Genomic DNA, 19,713 nt, shown 5'->3' on the forward strand with positions numbered 1-19,713 from the left:
AATATTAGGGAAGTTAAAATCACCTACTATTACAACCCTATAATTCCTACACCTATCTGTGATTTCCCAACCTATATGCTCCTCCACTTCCCTATGACTATTGGGGGGTCTATAGTATAATCCCATCAAAGGAATCACCCCTTTCTTATTTCTAAGTTCTACCCATATGGCCTCACTGGACATTCACCCCGGGATATCCTCTCTAAGTACTGCCATGATGTCTTCCCTAATCAATAGTGCAACTCCCCCTCCTCTCTTACCTCCACCTCTGTCACGCCGGAAGGATCGGTACCCCAGAACATTGAGCTGCCAGTACTGCCCATCCCTCAACTACGATTCTGTAATAGCTACAATATCACAATCCCGTGTACTAATCCATGCTCTGAGTTCATCTGCCTTACCTGTAAGGCTTTTTGCATTAAAATAAATGCAGTTTATCCATCCAGACAAAACACTGCACTGGGATTGTTCCAACTGCTCTATGCTCTACATATATTTCCAACCATCTTGCTTCATATGAATGAAAGATAAATAAAGCCCGATATGTATATCTCTCAATTCCTTTCTCCCCATACACTTGTTCCACCTTCCCTGCATCGGTACTATTTGCCTCAACCTCTCCCTGTGATAGCAAATCCCAGATTCTAACCATTCACTACATAAATACATATTTCATGAATTCCTCATTGGTTCTATGAATGGCGATTTTATATTTTTGGCTCTTGTTTCAGACACCACCACAAAAGTAAACATGTCTCCTTGTACTTTATAAAAGCCGTTCATTATTTCCTCACTTTTTTCATTTGTTCATGGGATGTAGGCATCACTGGCTATGCCAGCATTCATTGCCCATTCCAAATTGCCCTAAACAAAGTGGTAGTGAGCTGCCTTCTTGAGCCGCTGCAATCCTTGAGATGTAGGAACACCAACAGTGCTGTTTGGAAGGGAGTTCCAGGATTTTTACCCAGCGACAATGAAGGAATGGCGAGGCTCGGAGGGGAACTTGGTGTTCCCATGCATCTGCTGCCCTTGTCCTTTTAGATAGTAGAGGTTGCGGGTTTGGAAGGTGCTGTCGAAGAAGCGTTGGTGAGTTGCTGCAATGCATCTTGTAGATGGTACACACTGCTGCCACTGTGCATCGGTGGTGAATGTTGAAGGTGGTGGATGGGGGCAATCAAGCAGGCTACTTTAGTGTTGTTGGAGCTGCACTCATCCAGACAAGTGGAGAGTATTGCAGCACACTCCTGACTTGTGCCTTGTAAATGGTGGAAAGGTGTGGGGAGACAGGAGGTGAGTTATTCGCCACAGAATTCCTAGCCTCTGACCTGCTGTTGTAGCCACAGCATTTATGTGGCTGGTCCAGTTCAGTTTCTGGTCAATGGTAACCTCCAGGATGTTGATGGTGGTGGATTCAGTGATGGTAATGCCATTGATCATCAGGCTGGGAAAATAGACTACAGGGGAAGTCAGTAGATGAACAGTGGCAGACTTTTAAGCAGATATTTCATAACACTCAGCAAACATTTATTCCACTCAGAAGGAAGGACTCGAAGAGAACGATGAACCATCCGTGGATAACAAAGGAAGTTAAAGAGAGTATCAAATCAAAAACAAAGGCATACAAAGCAGCAAAAGCTAGTGCTAGGCCAGAAGAATGGGAATTTTTTAGAAACCAGCAGCAGATGACTAAAAAACAAATAGAGAGAGAAAATTGATTGAGAGTAAATTGGCAACAAACAAACAGCAAGAGCAACTCATCGGGGGCCTATAGACCACTCCCACCCGTGATTTCTTTCCCTTGCTATTCCTTATTTCCACCCAAACTGATTTTACATCACCATCTATTACACCTATATCATTCCTCACAACTGCACTGATCCCTTCCTTTAATAACAAAGCTACCCCACCTCCTTTTCCTTTCTGCCTATTCGTCCGGAACATCGAATATCCTTGAACATAAAAAGGAAGAGAGTAGCTAAAGTACATGTGGGACACTTCGAGGATGAGACTGGGGAATTAATAACATGGAACAGGGGAATGGCAGATAATTTAAACCAATATTTTGCATCGGTCTTCATGGTGGAAGACACTATAAACATCCCTACAATAATAGATGAGCAAGGTGTAAATGGGAGGGAGGAACTTGTAACAATCTCTATCACGAGGGAAAAGGTGCTGGACAAACTGATGGGACTAAAGACAGACAAGTCGCCAGGACCTGATGGCTTCCATCCAAGGGTTTTAAAAGAAATGGCTGCAGAGATAGTAGGGGCATTGGTCATAATATACCAAAATTCACTGGATTCCGTAGGGTGTCAGCGGATTGGAAAACCGCTAATGTGACGCCCTTATTCAAGAAAGGAGGGAGACAGAAAGCAGGAAACTATAGACCAGTTAGCTTAACATCAGTTATTGGAAAAATGCTGGAGTCCATTATTGAGGAAGAAAAAGCAGGACATTTGGAAAAACATAATGCAATCAAACAGAGTCAACATGGTTTTATGAAAGGGAAATCATGTTTGACAAACTTGTTAGAGTTCTTTGAGGATATAACAAGCAGAGTGGATAAAGGGGAACCAGTAGATGTAGTGTATTTGGATTTTCAGAAGGCGTTCACTAAGGTGCCACATAAAAGGTTATTGCACAAAATAAGAGCTCAGGGTATTGGGGGTAATGTGTTAGCATGGATTGAGGATTGGCTAACACACAGAAGGCAGAGTGTCGGGATTAATGGGTCTTTTTCAGGTTGGAAAGCCGTATCTAGTGGGGTGCCACAAGGATCGGTCCTAGGGCCTCAACTATTTACTATCTATATTAATGACTTGGAGGAAGGGACAGAGTGTAGAGTATCCAAATTTGCTGACGATACAAAAATACGTGGGAAGGCATGTTGTGATGATGACACAAAGAATCTGCAAAGGGATATCGATAGGTTAAGTGAGTGGGCAAAAACTTGGCAGATGGAGTTCAATGTGGGAAAGTGTGAGGTCATCCACTTTGGTAGGAAGAATAAAAAGGCAGATTATTATTTAGATGGAGAAAGACTACAAAATACTGCAGTACAGTGGGATCTGGGTGTTCTTGTGCAGGAAACACAAAACGTTAGCATGCAGGTGCAGCAAATAATTAGGAAGGCAAATGGAATTTTGGCCTTTATTGCTAGCGGGTGAGAGTTTAAAAATAGGAAAGTCTTATTACAACTGTACAGGGTGTTGGTGAGGCCACACCTGGAGTACTGCATGCAGTTTTAGTCCCCATATTTAAGGAAGGATATACTAGCATTGGAGGCAGTTCAGAAAAGGTTCACTGGGCTGATTCCTAGAATGCAGGGGTTGTCTTATCAAGAATGGCGAAACAGGTTAGGCCTTTATTCACTGGAGTTTAGAAGAATGAGAGGTGATCTTATTGAAACATCTAAGATTCTAAGGGGGCTTGACAGGGTAGATGTTGAGAATATATTTCCACTGGTGGGGGAATCTCGAACTAGGGGACATTGTTACAGAATAAGGGGGCACACATTTAAAACTGAGATGTGAATGAATTTCTTCTCTGAGGGTGGTGAATCTCTGGAATTCTCTACGTCAGAGACTTGTGGAGGCTAGGTCACTAAATGTATTTAAGGAGGTGGCAGATAGATTTTTGAAATCTCGGGGAGTCGAGGGTAAAGCAGAGCAGGCCCGAAAGAGGAGTTGAGGCCTGGGAGAGATCAGCCATGATCTTATTGAATGGCGAGCCAGGCTTGAGGGGCTGAATGGCCTACTCCTCCAACTACTTGTGTTCAGTTTGCAGTAATGGAAGACTATGTCTTCCATTTTTACCATTTATGAGATTTGTGGAGTGGTGTGTAACATGTAGCTCAGTCTGCAGTCTTACATTATTGAGATTAATTCTGTACTTTACAATCAGGTCCTGTTTGTCTTTCGCATCTGACATAGAATTTGTAGTTCAGGCTACACTCTTGTGAGAATGACACAGTGCCTTGCAATCTGATAGTGGGTGTGATTTTGTACGGAGATTGATGTATCTACCTGGGACAGAGTTGGGGTGAAATGGAAACAACTTCAGTCTTTCCTGCTCTGTGTGACTGTTGGATTGAATAAATGTTTCTGGAACTTGGGATCAGTGCCGGTCTGACTACTTTTGCTGTCGGTGATTGTGGAACTGATGTCTCTGCTCTCTGTGAGTGATAATGTACTTACTGTGTGTGAGGAGCTGGCTGCACTTCCCCTTGTGTCGAGGAATCACTACATTTATTCTACTTCCTTCAAGTATTTGGCTGTAGAAAGGAAAATATTTATTATAATTCAGGAAGATGTGTGGTAGAAGATACAAAAGTGACCAAAACAATTTTTCAATTAATAATCATTGTGAACAATCACAAAGGAAACCCAGCAATATAAACAGAGTCAGTGTCTGATTCCACTGCAGTCCTGTAGCACCCAGCTACTGCATACCAGGGGCTTTGGTCATTTTCCAACAATTTAATGACATCCAGAAACAATCCACTGGGCCATGAATGGGACTGACCGACGGAACAGGGACTTTTACACAGGTCAGATTTCCAGTTCCCGCTCCCATGGTCTAACCGTTCAAGCGAAACCAAACAGCCGCTGTTTAAAATGTGTCCTTCACACTTCTCACCTGGTGCCTATAATAGATTCTCTTTGTGTAACTCCCCACATCCCACTGTCCAATAACAAACTATGGGCTTAGACTGGATTGCTGCCTTTGCATTGGTGCGGACACGATGGGCCAAATGGCCTAATTCTGTGCTGGAACTTTTTGATTCTGTTTGGTGAATTGTTGCAGAAATCTGCGCCTGCGCACCCCTCCCCCATCTACCTGTCACGGGGCAGTGCAATGGTTAAAGAATGGAGGGTTTCACCAAAGTGGATGGTGACGTATATTTAATATAACAGTGACGTGCTGTCTACTACACCACAGAGCCATTCACAGGCAATGCCCAACCACCAGCTCCTTCTCACACACAGTCCGTACATTATCACACACACAGCACAGAGACACAGACAGGTCATCAGTTCCACAGTCTCAGACAGCAGAAATCGTTCCAGAGACACATTTTCAATCCATCAATCAAACAGAGCAGGAGAGACAGACGTTGTTTCCATGTCACTCCAACTCAGTGCCACTGACAGGTAGATACATAAATCCCAGTCCAAATTCTCACCCACTATCAAATTATCACTGTGTCAATCCCACAATATTGCAAGCAAATAATGCAAGGCTGGATTTCATCTATTTTAACGCAAGGCGTCTTACAAGTAAGGCAGATGAATTGAGGGATAAAAACAAGAAATGCTCAAAATACTCAGCAGGTCTGGCGCATCTGTGGAGAGAGAAGCAGAGTTAACGTTTCAGGTCAGTGACCCTTCTTCGGAACTCCGAAGATGAATTGAGGGCGTTGATTAACACATGGCAATATGATATTATTGCTATCACAGAAACATGGTTGAGGGAAGGGCAGGACTGGCAGCTTAATATTCCAGGGTATAGAATCTTCAGGCATGACAAGGACTGGAGTGGGGGCGAGGGCGAGGGGGTGGGGGGAATGTCAAAGAGGAGGTGGCATTGCACTATTGACCAAGGAATCATTTACTGCAGTAAGGAAGGATGATATATTAAAAGGTTCTTTAAATGAGGCCATATTGGTAGAACTTAAAAACAAAAAGGTGGCAATCACTTGGCTGGGAGTGTACTACAGGCCTCCAAACAGTCAGGGAGAGATAGAGGAGCAGATATGTAGGGAAATCTAAGAGGTGTGTAAAAATAATAGGGTAATAATAGGGGATTTCAACTTCTCCAATATTAACTGGGATAGTCATATGCAAAAGGTCAAAGGGGGTGGAATTCTGAAAGTGCATTCGGGAGAGCTTTTTGACCAAGCACGTAGAGAGTCGTACAAGAGAAAGTGGTACTGGACCTAATCTCGGGGAATGAAACCGAACAAGTGGTAGAAGTGTCAGTGGGGGAGCATTTCATGGATAGTGACCAGAACTCTAAGATTTAAGGCAGTTATGGAAAAGGACAAAAATGAACTGGAAATAAAGGTACTGTTTTGGGGGAAGGTCAATTTCAATATGATAAAACAGGATCTGGCCAAACTGGACTGGGAGCAGCTACTTCTAGGAAAGTCTACATCAGACCAGTGGGAGTCATTTATAAAGGAGATAGTGAGAGTTCAGGGCCCACATGTTCCCGTAAAGATGAAGGGTAGGACCAACAAGTTCAGGGAACCCTGAATGTCAAGGGATATCGAGGATTGAATAAGGGAAAAAAAAGGCTTATGGCAGATTCAGAGAGCTGAAAACAGCAAAGGCCCTAGAGGAGTATAGAAAGTGCAGGGAGGATACATTAAAAAAAAGTAATTGAGAGCGAAGAGGGGGCATGAAAAAACACTGGTGGGCAAGATAAAGGAAATTCCCAAGGCATTTATAAGTATATTAAGGACAAGAGGATAATCAGGGAAAGAGTAGGCCCCATTAGGGACCAACGTGGCAATCTGTATGTGGAGCCAGAGGATGTAAATGAGGTTTTGAATGGTTACTTTTCATCTATGTTCACTATGGAGAAGGATGATTTTGGTGTAGAGATCAGGGAGGGGGATTGTGATATACGTGAACAAATTAGCATTGAAAGGGAGGAGGTGTTAGCGGTTTTAGCGGGCTCAAAAGTGGATAAATCATCAGGCCCAGATGAGATGTATTCCAGGCTGCTATGTGTGGCAAGGGAGGAGATTGCATGGTCTCTGACACAAATATTCAAATCCTCTCTGGCCACAGGAGAGGTGCCAGAGGACTGGAGGACAGTGAATGTGGAACCATTATTCAAGAAGGGGAGGAGGGATAAACCAGGTAATTACCAGTCAGTGAGTCTAACATCAGTGGTAAGGAAACTATTGGAAAAAATTCTGCGGGACTGGATTAATCTCCACTTGGAGAGGCAGGGATCAATCAGGGATAGTCAGCATAGCTTTGTCAAGGGGAGATCGTGTCTAACAAACTTGATTGAATTTTATGAGGTGGTGATTAGGTGTGTAGATGAGGTTAAAGCAGTTGATGTAGTCTACATGGACTTCAGTAAGGCTTTTGATAAGGTCCCACATGGGAGATTGGTCAAGAAGGTAAGAGTCCATGGGATCCAAGGCAATTTGGCAAATTGAATCCAAAATTGGCTGAGTGGCATGAGGCAGAGGGTGATGGTCGAGGGTTGTTTTTGCGATTGAAAGCCTGTGACCAGTGGTGTACCGCAGGGATTGGTGCAGGGACCCTTGCTGTTTGCAGTGTACATTAACGATTTAGATGTGAATATAGGTGATGTCATATAGAGCCTGTCACTCCAGAATTGGCCTTTATAGCCACTCCAGGCGCTGCTTCACAAACCACTGACCACCTCCAGGCGCGTATCCATTGTCTCTCGAGATAAGGAGGCCCAAAAGAAAAAAAGAAGAATAGGTGATGTGATCAGTAAGTTCGCAGATGACATGAAAATTGGTGTCGTAAATAGTGAGGAGGAAAGCCTTAGATTACGGATGATATAGATGGGTTGGTAAGATGGGCAGAGCAGTGGCAGATAAAATTTAATCCTGAGAAGTGTGAGGTGATGCATTTTGGGAGGACTAACAAGGCAAGAGAATATACAATGGATGAAAGGACCCCAGGAAGTACAGAGGGTAAGAGGAACCTTGGTATACTTTTCCATTGAACACCGAAGGCAGCAGCACAGGTAGAAAAGGTGGTTAGGAAGACATATGGGATAGTTGCCTTTATTAGCTGAGGCATAGAATATAAGAGCAAGGAGGTTATGATGGAGATGTATAAAATGCTTGTTCGGCCACAGCTGGAGTACTGTGTACAGTTCTGGGCACCACACTATAGGAAGGATGTGATTGCACTGGAGAGGGTGCAGAGGACATTCACCAGGATGTTGCCTGAGCTGGAACATTTAGCTGTGAAGAGAGACTGGATCGGCCATGGTTGTTTTCCTCAGAGCAGAGAAGGCCGAGGGGGGACCTGATTGAGGAAGAAAAAATTATGAGTGGCATAGATACGGTAGATAGGAAGAAACTTTTTTTTTCCCTTAGCAGAGGTGTCAATAACCAGGGGGCATGGATTTAAGGTAAGGGGCAAGAGGTTGAGCGGGGAATTGAGGAAAAACCTTTTCTCCCAGAGAGTGGTTGGAATCTGGAACACACTGCTTGAAGGGGTGGTAGAGGCAGGGTACCCTCATAACATTTAAGAATAATTTAGATAAGCACTTGAAATGCTATTGCATACAAGGCTACAGGCCAAGTGCTAGAAAATAGGATTAGAATAGATAGGTGCTTGATGGCCAACATGGACACGATGGGCTGAAGGGCCTGTTTCTATGCTGTATAACTCTGACTCTATGACTAACCTCAGCTACAAATTAAATACATATAGAACTGGCACATGGTTCCCGTTTCAAAGTTACAGAATTAACCTCAATAATGTACTCTGAGATTCAGGTTAAATACCAGCTAAATATTTACATGTTATGAGTTTAGAAGTTGCAGTATTAATTCCCATAATATATTTATTTTTATTTAGTGATGCAGCATTGAAACAGGCCCTTCGGCGCACCGAGTCTGTGCCGACCAACAACCACCCATTTATATTAATCCTACATTAATCCCATGCTCCCGACCACATCCCCACCATTCTCCTACCACCTACCTACACTAGGGGCAATTTACAATGGCCAATTTACCAATTAACCTGACAGTCTTTGGCTGGGAGGAAACCGGAGCACGCGGCGGAAACCCACATGGTCACAGGGAGAACTTGCAAACTCCACACATGCAGTACCCAGAACTGAACCCGGGTCGCCGGAGCTGTGAGGCTGCGGTGATAACCACTGCATCACCTACATTTGGACACTAGTCCATATCTCAACTGCATAATCAGATTGAGAGATTATGAAATACAGTATAACCTGAGATACAAACTCAGATTCCAGTTGAAAACTCATCTGGATTGTGATACTAAAAGATACAATATAAATTTGATTTGTATAGTGAGCCATAAGTTACATACCAGTCCTAAAACCACATACAGTGTCAGATGGAAGATACTGTACAGTTCCAGACTGAGCTCATTTTACATGCAAGTCCAAAATTCTCACTGTCCGACTGAATGGCACTGATCAAATTGCTTAGTACAGTCTGAGTTACACTTGCCCACCAATCCGGTATTAGATTGGAGGATACATTATCTTCCACTATTGTGTTCACAGTGACAGATATTTAATACTAGGCAAAACCTCAAACGTATTGTCTGCTTAAAACCTACCACATCAGTGGCCTGTTGCTGTGCTGACATTTTATGCAGAATGAATCCAGACTTGCAAACAGTCCCAGGGACGGAAGATTATATAATGAATCCCACACTCACACAGAGTACCAGATACTGACAGATAGAGAGTGATTCTGAAACACATGCTCAGTGCCAGGTGCTGAAAGGCATCAGTTGATGACTGCACTCACTCACAATTCCTCAGCCTGAGTCATCTAAAGCAATCTAACACACAAATAGTAGCACTGAGAGATTGAGAAAGAGTCCAAAACTCACATGGAGCACTAGATGCTGACAGATACAAACTGAAGACTATACACTCATGGATCTAGGATTAGCTAACTCACAGGAAAAACAGAGAGTGGGGATAAATTGGGCATTTTCATTTTTGCAATCTGTAACTAATGGAGTGCCACAGTGATCAGTGCTGGTGCCTCAACTATGTATGGTCTATATTAATAACTTACATGCAGCGATCAAGTGTATTGTTGCCAAATTTATGGATGTGACAAAGATTGATAGGAAAGCAAGTTATGAGGAGGACAAAGTGTCTGCAAAGAGATATAGATAGGTTAAGTCAATGGGCAAAAGTTTGGCAGTTGGAGTATAATGTGGGAAAATGTGAGGTTGTCTAATTTGGCAGGAAGAATAGAAAAAACAGAATATTACTTGCATAGAGAGAGAGACTGCAGAATGCTGCTGTACCGAGGGATCTGGGTGTCCAGGTACATGAATTACAAAAAGTTAGCATGAAGGTATAGCAAGTAATTAGGAAGGAAAATGGAATGTTGGCATTTTTAGCAATGGGAATGGAGTATAAAGGTCGGGAAGTTTTACTATAACTGTATAGGGCATTAGTGACATCCCAACTAAAGGACTCCATACAGTTTTGGTCTCCTTACTTAAGGAGGGATATACTTGCATTGGAATCAATTCAGAGAAGGTTCACTAGGCTGATTTCTGTGATGAAGGATTGCCTTATGAGACAATGTTGAGCAGGTTGGGCCTATACCCACTGTAGTTAGAAGATTGAGAGCTGATCTTATTGAAACCAATAAGATTCTCAGTGGGCTGGACAGGTAGATGCTGAGAGGATGTTTCTCCTTGTGGGGGAATGTAGGGGCGAGAGTTTCAAGCTAAGTGGTCTTCCATTCAAGAAGGAGATGAAGAGGAATTTCTTCTCTCAGAGGGTTGTTCATCTTTGGAATTCTGTTCCCCAGAGGACTCTGGAGGCCGAGTCATTGAATCAAAGCTGTGTTGGACAAATTTTTGATCAACATGGGAATCATTGGTTATGGGCGTAGGCAGGAAGGTGAAATTAAGGTCACAATCAGAAGAGCCATGATCTTATCGAATGGCAGAGCAGGCTTGATGGGTCAAATGGCCAATTTCTGCTCCTATTTCGGATGTTATTATATTCTTACACACACACCCAGTGTGTGGCAGATCTAGAATTCATCTCACTTTCATACACAATACCAGTGACTGCAAGGTACAGAATCAATCCCACAGATGCAAACAGTACCACCGACAAGTACAGGATGAATCCCATGCTCACACACACCACTAGGTATCGAAAGATACATGTGATTCCCACTCGCACATGACAATATGAGATGGAGTTACAGAATGATTTCCACATTCACATACAGCACCACTGACTGCTGATTAATTCATCCCACAATCACACACACTACCAGAGGCTGAGAGATACAGAATTAATCCCACACTCCGATGTAGTGCCAAAGACTGACACATACAAAATCAATCACAAACACTCCTACAGTACCACTTGCAGATTCAGTGACTGCCAAATTTACCAGAGACTGACAAATAAATCGTGAACATATTGTGAGATGCTGACACATAGAGCTTGAATTCCACACATACAGAACCACTGACAGATTCAGAGTAAGTCCCAAATTCACGTACCATCCCAGAGACTGACAGATACAGAATGGATGTCATACTCAAACACAGTACCAGAGTCTGACAGATAGAGAAGGAATCCATACAGCACCAGAGACCGAGAACTACCGAATTACATAACATGTGCAAACACAGTACCACAGACTAAAAGCAGTGGAATTAATTACACATTCACATGCAATAGCAGAGACACAACGACAGAGAATCATCAATAAGTGTCCTCCCACCAACAGCCAGGACATTTCCAGGGAGCTGTCCACAGGGAGCGGCTCTTTCAATATCAACTGGGGCCGGAGAATCTTTGTGAAATATCCTTCCTGATTGCAGGAAGGGTGTTTGTGATTGGTTGCAAATATTTATTCTGATTGGATGGGGAAAATCACCAATTAGAGAATTACAGTAAAAATACTTTGACATCACTGCGAATCACCCAATCACAATCTTGACTTTCCCCCATCCCTTATTAGCATAGAGCTGTGGGATTGTCTATTTAATCCGCACTCGGAAGGGGTTTGGTTTATTTCTGTGTCTGAAATTGAAACTGAAGATGGTTGAGGAGAAGAAGAAAGCAGCTGCTAAGAAGGGCGCCAAGAAAACTGTGAGTAAACCGTCAGCAAAGGGCGGCAAGAGGCGGAGAAAGTCGAGGAAGGAGAGTTACTCCATCTACATTTACAAAGTGATGAAGCAGGTTCACCCCGACACCGGCATCTCCTCCAAGGCCATGAGCATCATGAACTCGTTTGTGAACGATATTTTCGAGCGCATCGCGGGTGAGGCTTCCCGCCTGGCCCATTACAACAAGCGCAGCACCATCAGCTCCCGGGAGATCCAGACCGCCGTGCGCCTGCTGCTGCCCGGGGAGCTGGCCAAGCACGCCGTGTCGGAAGGGACAAAGGCGGTGACCAAGTACACCAGCTCCAAGTAAAACTGCACAATGGACTGAAAAACAGATCAAACACAACGGCTCTTTTAAGAGCCACCCACAATCTCTCTGAAAAAGCTGCATCCGACATCTCCATTAAATTATTTTAAAACAATGTATAACATAATAACGTTCCCACTGCTGTACCTGTGTCTCCTGTCCCATAAACTGTACACGGACACATAATCCGCTCATCCACCTCTTTTTCGCTTCAAGCTGTTATTATGGCACAGCTCCTGAATGACTGCATTAACAGCTGTTTTTAGCTGTAACGGTCAGACCTCAGTCCCTTCACTCTATTCCTGAAATGTGAACTGATTCATCGTTTTATTCACAGCAACTCGCCGGAACAGGAACAGAGCAGATTAAGCAGATCCGGCTTCCTCTTTTCAGAGAAGGACACTGGGCTCTGATTGAAGACTAAACTGAGTGTTTTCCTTCAGGGAAATGCTGTGAACAGGGATTTATTCCCATCCGGAACAGTTTGTAAACGATTGTAGAATGAACCACAATTTAAACAACATTTTTAAACCGCGCTTGTGATTGGTGACGGAAAGAATTGAATAAAAGAAAAAAAAGAGAAGGGATTTTAAATCTTTGACATTTATTTTAATCCGCTCTTTTCCGGAAATGAAATTGGCGGGCTTTTTGAAATTGACAAATTCTCTGCTTCTGGTCGTGTGGCGGGTAAATCCCGCCCTCTTCCGTTTGTCAGTGTCCTGATTGGTGAAGAATATAGGCAAATGAGGTGAATTAAGTACCGACCAATGAGATGAGTTCTCAGTCTATAAGTACAGTAAATGCTGTGGAAATTAACCATTCTTCGTGAAAGTATTTGTGAGACAGTGGAAATGTCTGGAAGAGGAAAGACCGGTGGGAAAGCTCGGGCCAAGGCCAAGTCTCGCTCCTCCCGGGCTGGACTGCAGTTCCCGGTGGGCCGTGTTCACAGACTCCTGAGAAAGGGTAACTATGCCGAGCGTGTGGGTGCCGGAGCCCCGGTCTATCTGGCTGCTGTGCTCGAGTATCTGACCGCTGAAATCCTCGAGCTGGCCGGTAACGCAGCCCGGGACAACAAGAAGAGCCGCATCATCCCCAGACACCTGCAGCTGGCCGTCCGCAACGACGAGGAGCTCAACAAGCTGCTGGGAGGGGTGACCATCGCTCAGGGCGGGGTGCTGCCGAATATCCAGGCCGTGCTGCTGCCTAAGAAAACCAGCGCTCAGAGCTCCCAGAAAAAGTAAAGCGGCCAAAATGTCATCTAATAAACCAAAGGCTCTTTTCAGAGCCACCCACAGTCTCTGTGAAGGGCTGGTTACTGTTAGGAGGGAATCAGAGATGGAGTTATTGTAACAAGAGTATTGACCTGTTTCACATCTGTCCAGGTGTGTTTTCAGTTCTCTCTCTGGATTGCGCTGTTTCTCTGCTCACACATTTCCCCTTCTAGTTAAGTGAAGAACTGAACTGCAGGGTGTCAGAATCAACAATTTAATAAATCCCGCCACCTGGAATTTCATAAATCCCGAGAGTATCCCAGTGCATTAATGAGAACTGGTTCGGAACTGATGAATTAATTTAATAATGGAAGTGTCTGCGTTAATTCTGGTCTGTTTTTCATTTCGACAGTTTGAATTCTGTTTTTTTTCTCTCTCCGGCTTCTCAATGAGAATCTGCTCCCAGAACAGAGTAAATGCAGGAAGGAAGAGGCCATTCTCGGGCTGTGTGTTTCTCTCCTAACCTGATCTGTTTGGACCGCACTGTTCCCAGAGGACGGAATCAGTGAGAGTTGTGCACACACAGGAGCGGAGTCCATTGCAGCGCTTTAATATGTACCTTCTCCCCGGCCCTCCCGATTCTCCGGACACAAAGCTGTCTACTCCCCCGGGTGCGGGAGAGAGTCGGGGTTTCTGTCCCCGCAGTGTCAGGGTCTGCAACCATCTGGCGGTTCGAGTCAGAGTGACCGAGCTGCCTTACATGTCCTGTGTACCGATCTCCAAGGGATTCAACTATTAGCGAACTCATTGGGTAATGTTTGTAAATAACCCTCATGTGAACGGAGCTGGCTCCATTAATTCCTTCCAAATAAAACTGGGATCTATTTCTTTTCCCCAAATGCCAGCGAACGAATCCCAGGAGACGGGGTGAAATTGTGCTGAACAGCAATGAGTCTCCGGTAACGCTGCTTTCTAAATTCCAGATCAGCTCTCAGTCCTACAGGCCTTTACCAGAAACCATGTGGCCGCCCCTCCAATCTAATGGGTTTGATGATGAACAGAGATGGCAGCTCTTTCCTTTGCTGATTTGGTGGCTCTGAAAAGAGCCCTTGTTACACTTGTTACTGAAGCCGGGTTTTAGGCGCGTTCCCCGCGGATGCGGCGGGCCAGCTGGATGTCTTTGGGCATGATGGTGACTCGCTTGGCGTGGATGGCGCACAGGTTGGTGTCCTCAAAGAGCCCCACCAGGTAAGCCTCGCTGGCCTCCTGCAGGGCCATGACGGCCGAGCTCTGGAAGCGCAGGTCTGTCTTAAAGTCCTGAGCGATCTCTCTGACCAGCCGCTGGAAGGGCAGTTTGCGGATGAGCAGCTCAGTGGATTTCTGGTAGCGGCGGATCTCCCTCAGAGCCACAGTGCCGGGTCTGTAGCGATGAGGCTTCTTTACTCCACCCGTGGCTGGAGCGCTCTTCCGGGCCGCTTTGGTAGCCAGCTGTTTGCGAGGAGCTTTCCCTCCGGTCGATTTACGCGCTGTCTGCTTTGTCCGGGCCATTTTCTCAACGGATTCTGCACAATCTGAGACACACAGACTGTTAATACTGAATCTGCTGCACATCCGCCTTTTTAAACTCTGTGAGGAACAGCCCTGAGCAGTAATTGGCTGGAACCCGACACCCAGTCAGTTTAAACCAAACTCCGATAATAAACAGAAACACAGGAAGCTATTACCTCCGATTGGCCGATTATTACTGATACATCAATTTTAAAAAAACCGCCAATATCAGTGCCGGAAACAACGGTTTTGACAAAGGAAAAATTTGCTTTAATTCATCTTATGAACATGATCAGAACATTTCAATGATATTTGTCAGCAAAGATCTTTTACAGCAAAGATTTTGAACTCTTTCTCTTGTATTATCCTACACTTTGTCACAAGTTCCAGATACACTTTTCCAATCCGGTATCTATTCGGGTTTATTCTCCGTCCTTTTTGAAACAGTCTGTAAGCGGCTGCAGAAAGTCTCTTTCACAGCATTCTGCAAGCGGATACATTTCAGATCAATCTTTGTCAAGATACCGCATCACTGATTCTAGATTGAACCTATTTGTGGGAGACAAAAGCGGAGAGAAGAATTTTACTGTCACGTGTTGAAATGTGAGACTGAGGGTTCCTACAACAGCGGGGTTTCCAGATAATGTACTTATTAATTATTGAGGCCGAGCTTGAACAAGGGAAACAAGTGACTGAGAACTGATGTATCAGCTTTTATGAACGAAAAACAGGAAAGGGGCCGAATATGAATGCGCGTCCGAAATCAAAGCGCACTTGGGTCAGTGATCAGTAATTAATTTACGCGGCATTATGAAGTAGAGACACAAAGATCTCACAGACAGTGAAACTGAATGACCCAGAATCCATGGGGTTAAAACAGAGATCACAAAGGCAAATAGAAAGTACCAGACTCTGCATATAAAAAAAACAAATCGATACCAGAGATGATGTAGCTTTTTCAGAGAGATTGTGGGTGGCTCTTAAAAGAGCCGTTGTGTTTGGGATGTTTTTTTAGTCCATTGTGCAGTTTTACTTGGAGCTGGTGTACTTGGTCACTGCCTTTGTCCCTTCCGACACGGCGTGCTTGGCCAGCTCCCCGGGCAGCAGCAGGCGCACGGCGGTCTGGATCTCCCGGGAGCTGATGGTGCTGCGCTTGTTGTAATGGGCCAGGCGGGAAGCCTCACCCGCGATGCGCTCGAAAATATCGTTCACAAACGAGTTCATGATGCTCATGGCCTTGGAGGAGATGCCGGTGTCGGGGTGAACCTGCTTCATCACTTTGTAGATGTAGATGGAGTAACTCTCCTTCCTCGACTTTCTCCGCTTCTTGCCGCCCTTTGCTGACGGTTTACTCACAGTTTTCTTGGCGCCCTTCTTAGCAGCTGCTTTCTTCTTCTCCTCAACCATCTTCAGATTCAATTTCAGACACAGAAATAAACCAAACCCCTTCCGAGTGCCGATTAAATAGACAATCCCACAGCTCTATGCTAATGAGGGATGGGGGAAAGTAAAGATTGTGATTGGGGAATTGGCAGAGATGTCACAATGGTTTTATATTGTAATTCTCTAATTGGTGTCTTTCGCCATCCAATCAGATTAAAGATTTGCAACCAATCACAAACACAAACATCAGGAAGTATATTTCATAAAGACTCTCTACAAACCCAGTTTATTTTTAAAGATCCGCTCCCTGTGTAAACCTCCCTGGAAATGTCCTGGCTGTTTTTGGGAGGACTCTTATATGTCCTTGTGTCTCTGCTATTGTAGGTGAGTGTGCAATTAATTCAATTCTTTCACTCTCTTTTGTGTTTGAGTGTGTTCTGTCATTCGGTAGCTCTCAGTGTCTGATGCTGTATGGATTCATTCTGTATCTGTCAGACTCTAGTACTGTGTTTGAGTTTGACATCCATTCTGTATCTGTCAGACTCTAGTACTGTGTTTGAGTTTGACAACCATTCTGTATCTCTCAGACTCTGGTACTGTGTTTGAGTTTGACATCCATTCTGTATCTGTCAGACTCTGGTACTGTGCTTGAGTGTGAGGAGATGAGGTGGAGTGTTGTGGCGAGGATGATGGAACAGAGCATTGGTGTGATGAGACAGCCTTGCTTGAGCCCAGCTTATATTAGCATTGGTTCAGTGGTAGGGCTGTTGGGAAGGATTACAGCTTGCATGTCGTCATGCAGTCATCGGAGGATGGTGACGAATTTCTCCAGGCAGCCAAATTTGAGGAGGACGTTCCATAATCCCTCTCGGTTGGTCGAGTTGAAGGCCTTTGTCAGGACAGAGATGGCCATGTGTAAAGGTTGTTGCTGCTCCCTACATTTTCTTGAAGTTGTCTTGCTGTGAAGATCATGTCCACTGTGCCTCTTGATGGACAGAATCCACATTGTGATTCCAGTAGGAGGTCTTCAGCCACGGGGAGGAGGCAGTTGAGGAGGACTCTTAGGATGACCTTCCCTGTGGTGGACAGCAGGGATACCCCTCTGTAGTTACCACAGTCTGTCTTGTCACCTTTTTTTGAAGATGATCACAATTACGGCATCTCAGATCCCCTGGCATGCTCCCTTCCTTCCAGATGAGGGAAATGAGACCATGTATTTGTGTCAAGAGTGATTCTCTGCTGTATTTTAGAACTTCGGTGGGAATTCCATACATGCCAGCGGCCTTATGGATTTTTAGCTGTCAGTTTGCCTTTTCAGTCTCTGTCAGTCTGGAATTGTGCTGACAGCACGTTGGTAGCATGCTGTGGAATGTAGTCAAGGACGGGGGCCCGTCATTTTACTTTTATTTTTAGTTATTTCTTTTTTCTTTTTTACATTTTTTACAATTTTTTTTCTTTTGTTCATTTAATTTCATTGTAGTTTGTTCAGTTTGCTTACCCACTGTTTTTTTTGACTGCATTTGTTGACAACGCTATCGGTAGGTGGCGCTGTTTTGGCACATGCGCAAATACAGCATGTGCCACTAAAACGTCACGACTTGCGACTGTAGCAGCTGCCAGGACTAAAGATGGCGCTGGTCAAAGAATCACACAGAGGCAACCTAACAAACACGTGGCAGCATACAATGGCCGGAGTGAAAGAGTGGCGGGGGGCCGGGGAGTGCAGCGCGGGGGGCTGGGGAGAGCAGCGCGGGGGGGGGAGCGCCGGCGGCCGGGGTGGGGGGGGTGTGGGGGTTGGGGAGGGGGAGAGCTAGGGGAAAGAGGGAGGGGGGAAAGAGAGGGGGGGGAAGAGGGTGGGGGAGAGCGGGGGGGGTGTGGGCGGCCGTGGGGGAGAGTGTGGGGGGAGCAGCGGAGTGGAAGAGGAGTGCCTTTTTCTGCGTATGCATCATAAACACAACAGCAAAAGACTTACCAGCCAGTCCCTGCACCTGGTGACACCAAGGTCTTTGGCCGCTCGCTCCCCGCGGCTCTCTACGGCCTCTCGCTTCCGGCCTTCTCCATTCAGCCATTCCCTCCAGCTGCGGATGCCCAATCCAGTTGCTTTCTCCCCTACCCAGTTGCTTTCTCCCCTACTTCTCAACGGTACTTCAGGCATTGCAACTGTCTAGTCCCTGCCTTTTGCATGCTCCCTCTCCCCACCCCTCCCCGCTCTCCCCCCCACCTCCCCCTCTTCACCCACCCCTCTATCCCCCTCTTCACCCACCCCTCCCTCTACCCCCCTACCTCCACCCCTCCACCACTGTTGAATATCTGAAGTGCAATTGCAAAGTCGGGGAAATAGCATCCAAAACAAAACCTCAACAATTCTGGTTTTAATTATTGAGAAGTTTTATTAAGTTCATTAAGCATCCGAGGAACTGCTGTGCATGGATACATGAGTGTTGTGTCCAGCATTCCCGTGAGACAGACAGACAGACAGACTCTGCTATGCACAGCTAAAGAGATTGTTCCTGGAGAGCCTTGTGGTGAATGAACGCTTGGCTCTCTATTCCACTACTGTATTGTTCATGTGAAGAAGGCAAAGTCACAAGAGTCTGAGCTCAGTCTATTCTTGGTGAATGTTCCCCAAGCACATCCCAATGTGCACTCCCAATTCATCCATAAACGCAATGTTCTTTTCCACATCGGGACAAGCTCCGCAGCATGATCCAGTTGCCTTCGTTGCTTGAATGCTGACCTTAAGTCTCAAGGATTGTTTTCTCGACGGCATGTTTTACATGAAAAGAAATAAAGCAAATCAGAGTCAGAGCTTGCCTCCCTCCATCCACTGAAATTACTGTTGTGCACACCTTTTTAAGTTCTGCAGTGAAGCCACCAATTGATAATGTCGCCAATGAAGCACTTATTACCCACCTCAGATGCAGGAATCAGCACATCCTTGCGTCCTCTCCTGCACTGCCTCCTTTGCTTGAATGCCGTCCTTAAGTCTCAAGGATTGTTTTCTCAAGGGCGCGTTTTACATGAAAAGAAATAAGGAAAGAACAGGAGTGTCAGAGCTTCCCTCCCTCCAATGAAATTACTGTTGCGCATGCTTTATGCTCTGCAGGATAGGCATGTACTGATAACACCGCCAATGAATCACTTAGTACCCACCTCAGCTGTAGGAGTCAGGATGATGTAACTGCCCCTATCTCGTGATTGTTCAATGCTGCTCTCAGGGAAAACATGAACGATGTGAGGGTGCTGGAAAAAGAAGCACATTTCTTTTGGACTATGAACATAAAGCAGGTCATTTAGCCCAGCTGTTCCCTGCTAGTAGTTATGTTACTCCTGCGCCTTCCCATACGCTCCCATTTAATCCTGCCTACTACTATCAGCATCACCTTCC

General features: G+C 45.1%; 2 protein-coding genes across 2 annotated transcripts; one reads left to right on the forward strand and one right to left on the reverse strand.

Moving 5' to 3' along the window:
• Nucleotides 1-12,793: 12,793 nt before the first annotated feature.
• Nucleotides 12,794-14,968, reverse strand: LOC137364168 (histone H3). The gene has a single exon (XM_068027561.1). The coding sequence runs from the start codon at nucleotides 14,940-14,942 to the stop codon at nucleotides 14,532-14,534; it is 411 nt and encodes a 136-aa protein (XP_067883662.1). The 5' UTR covers nucleotides 14,943-14,968; the 3' UTR covers nucleotides 12,794-14,531.
• On the forward strand, nucleotides 13,017-13,700 carry LOC137364169 (histone H2AX-like). The gene has a single exon (XM_068027562.1). The coding sequence runs from the start codon at nucleotides 13,035-13,037 to the stop codon at nucleotides 13,422-13,424; it is 390 nt and encodes a 129-aa protein (XP_067883663.1). The 5' UTR covers nucleotides 13,017-13,034; the 3' UTR covers nucleotides 13,425-13,700.
• Nucleotides 14,969-19,713: the final 4,745 nt, after the last annotated feature.

Source organism: Heterodontus francisci, unplaced genomic scaffold (assembly GCF_036365525.1).
Source record: "Heterodontus francisci isolate sHetFra1 unplaced genomic scaffold, sHetFra1.hap1 HAP1_SCAFFOLD_632, whole genome shotgun sequence".
Taxonomy (NCBI): domain Eukaryota; kingdom Metazoa; phylum Chordata; class Chondrichthyes; order Heterodontiformes; family Heterodontidae; genus Heterodontus; species Heterodontus francisci.

Bases quoted from the DNA above. Each gene is read 5' to 3' on its own strand.
- LOC137364169 (XM_068027562.1), top strand. From the start codon at position 13,035: ATGTCTGGAAGAGGAAAGACCGGTGGGAAAGCTCGGGCCAAGGCCAAG.
- LOC137364168 (XM_068027561.1), bottom strand. From the start codon at position 14,942: ATGGCCCGGACAAAGCAGACAGCGCGTAAATCGACCGGAGGGAAAGCT.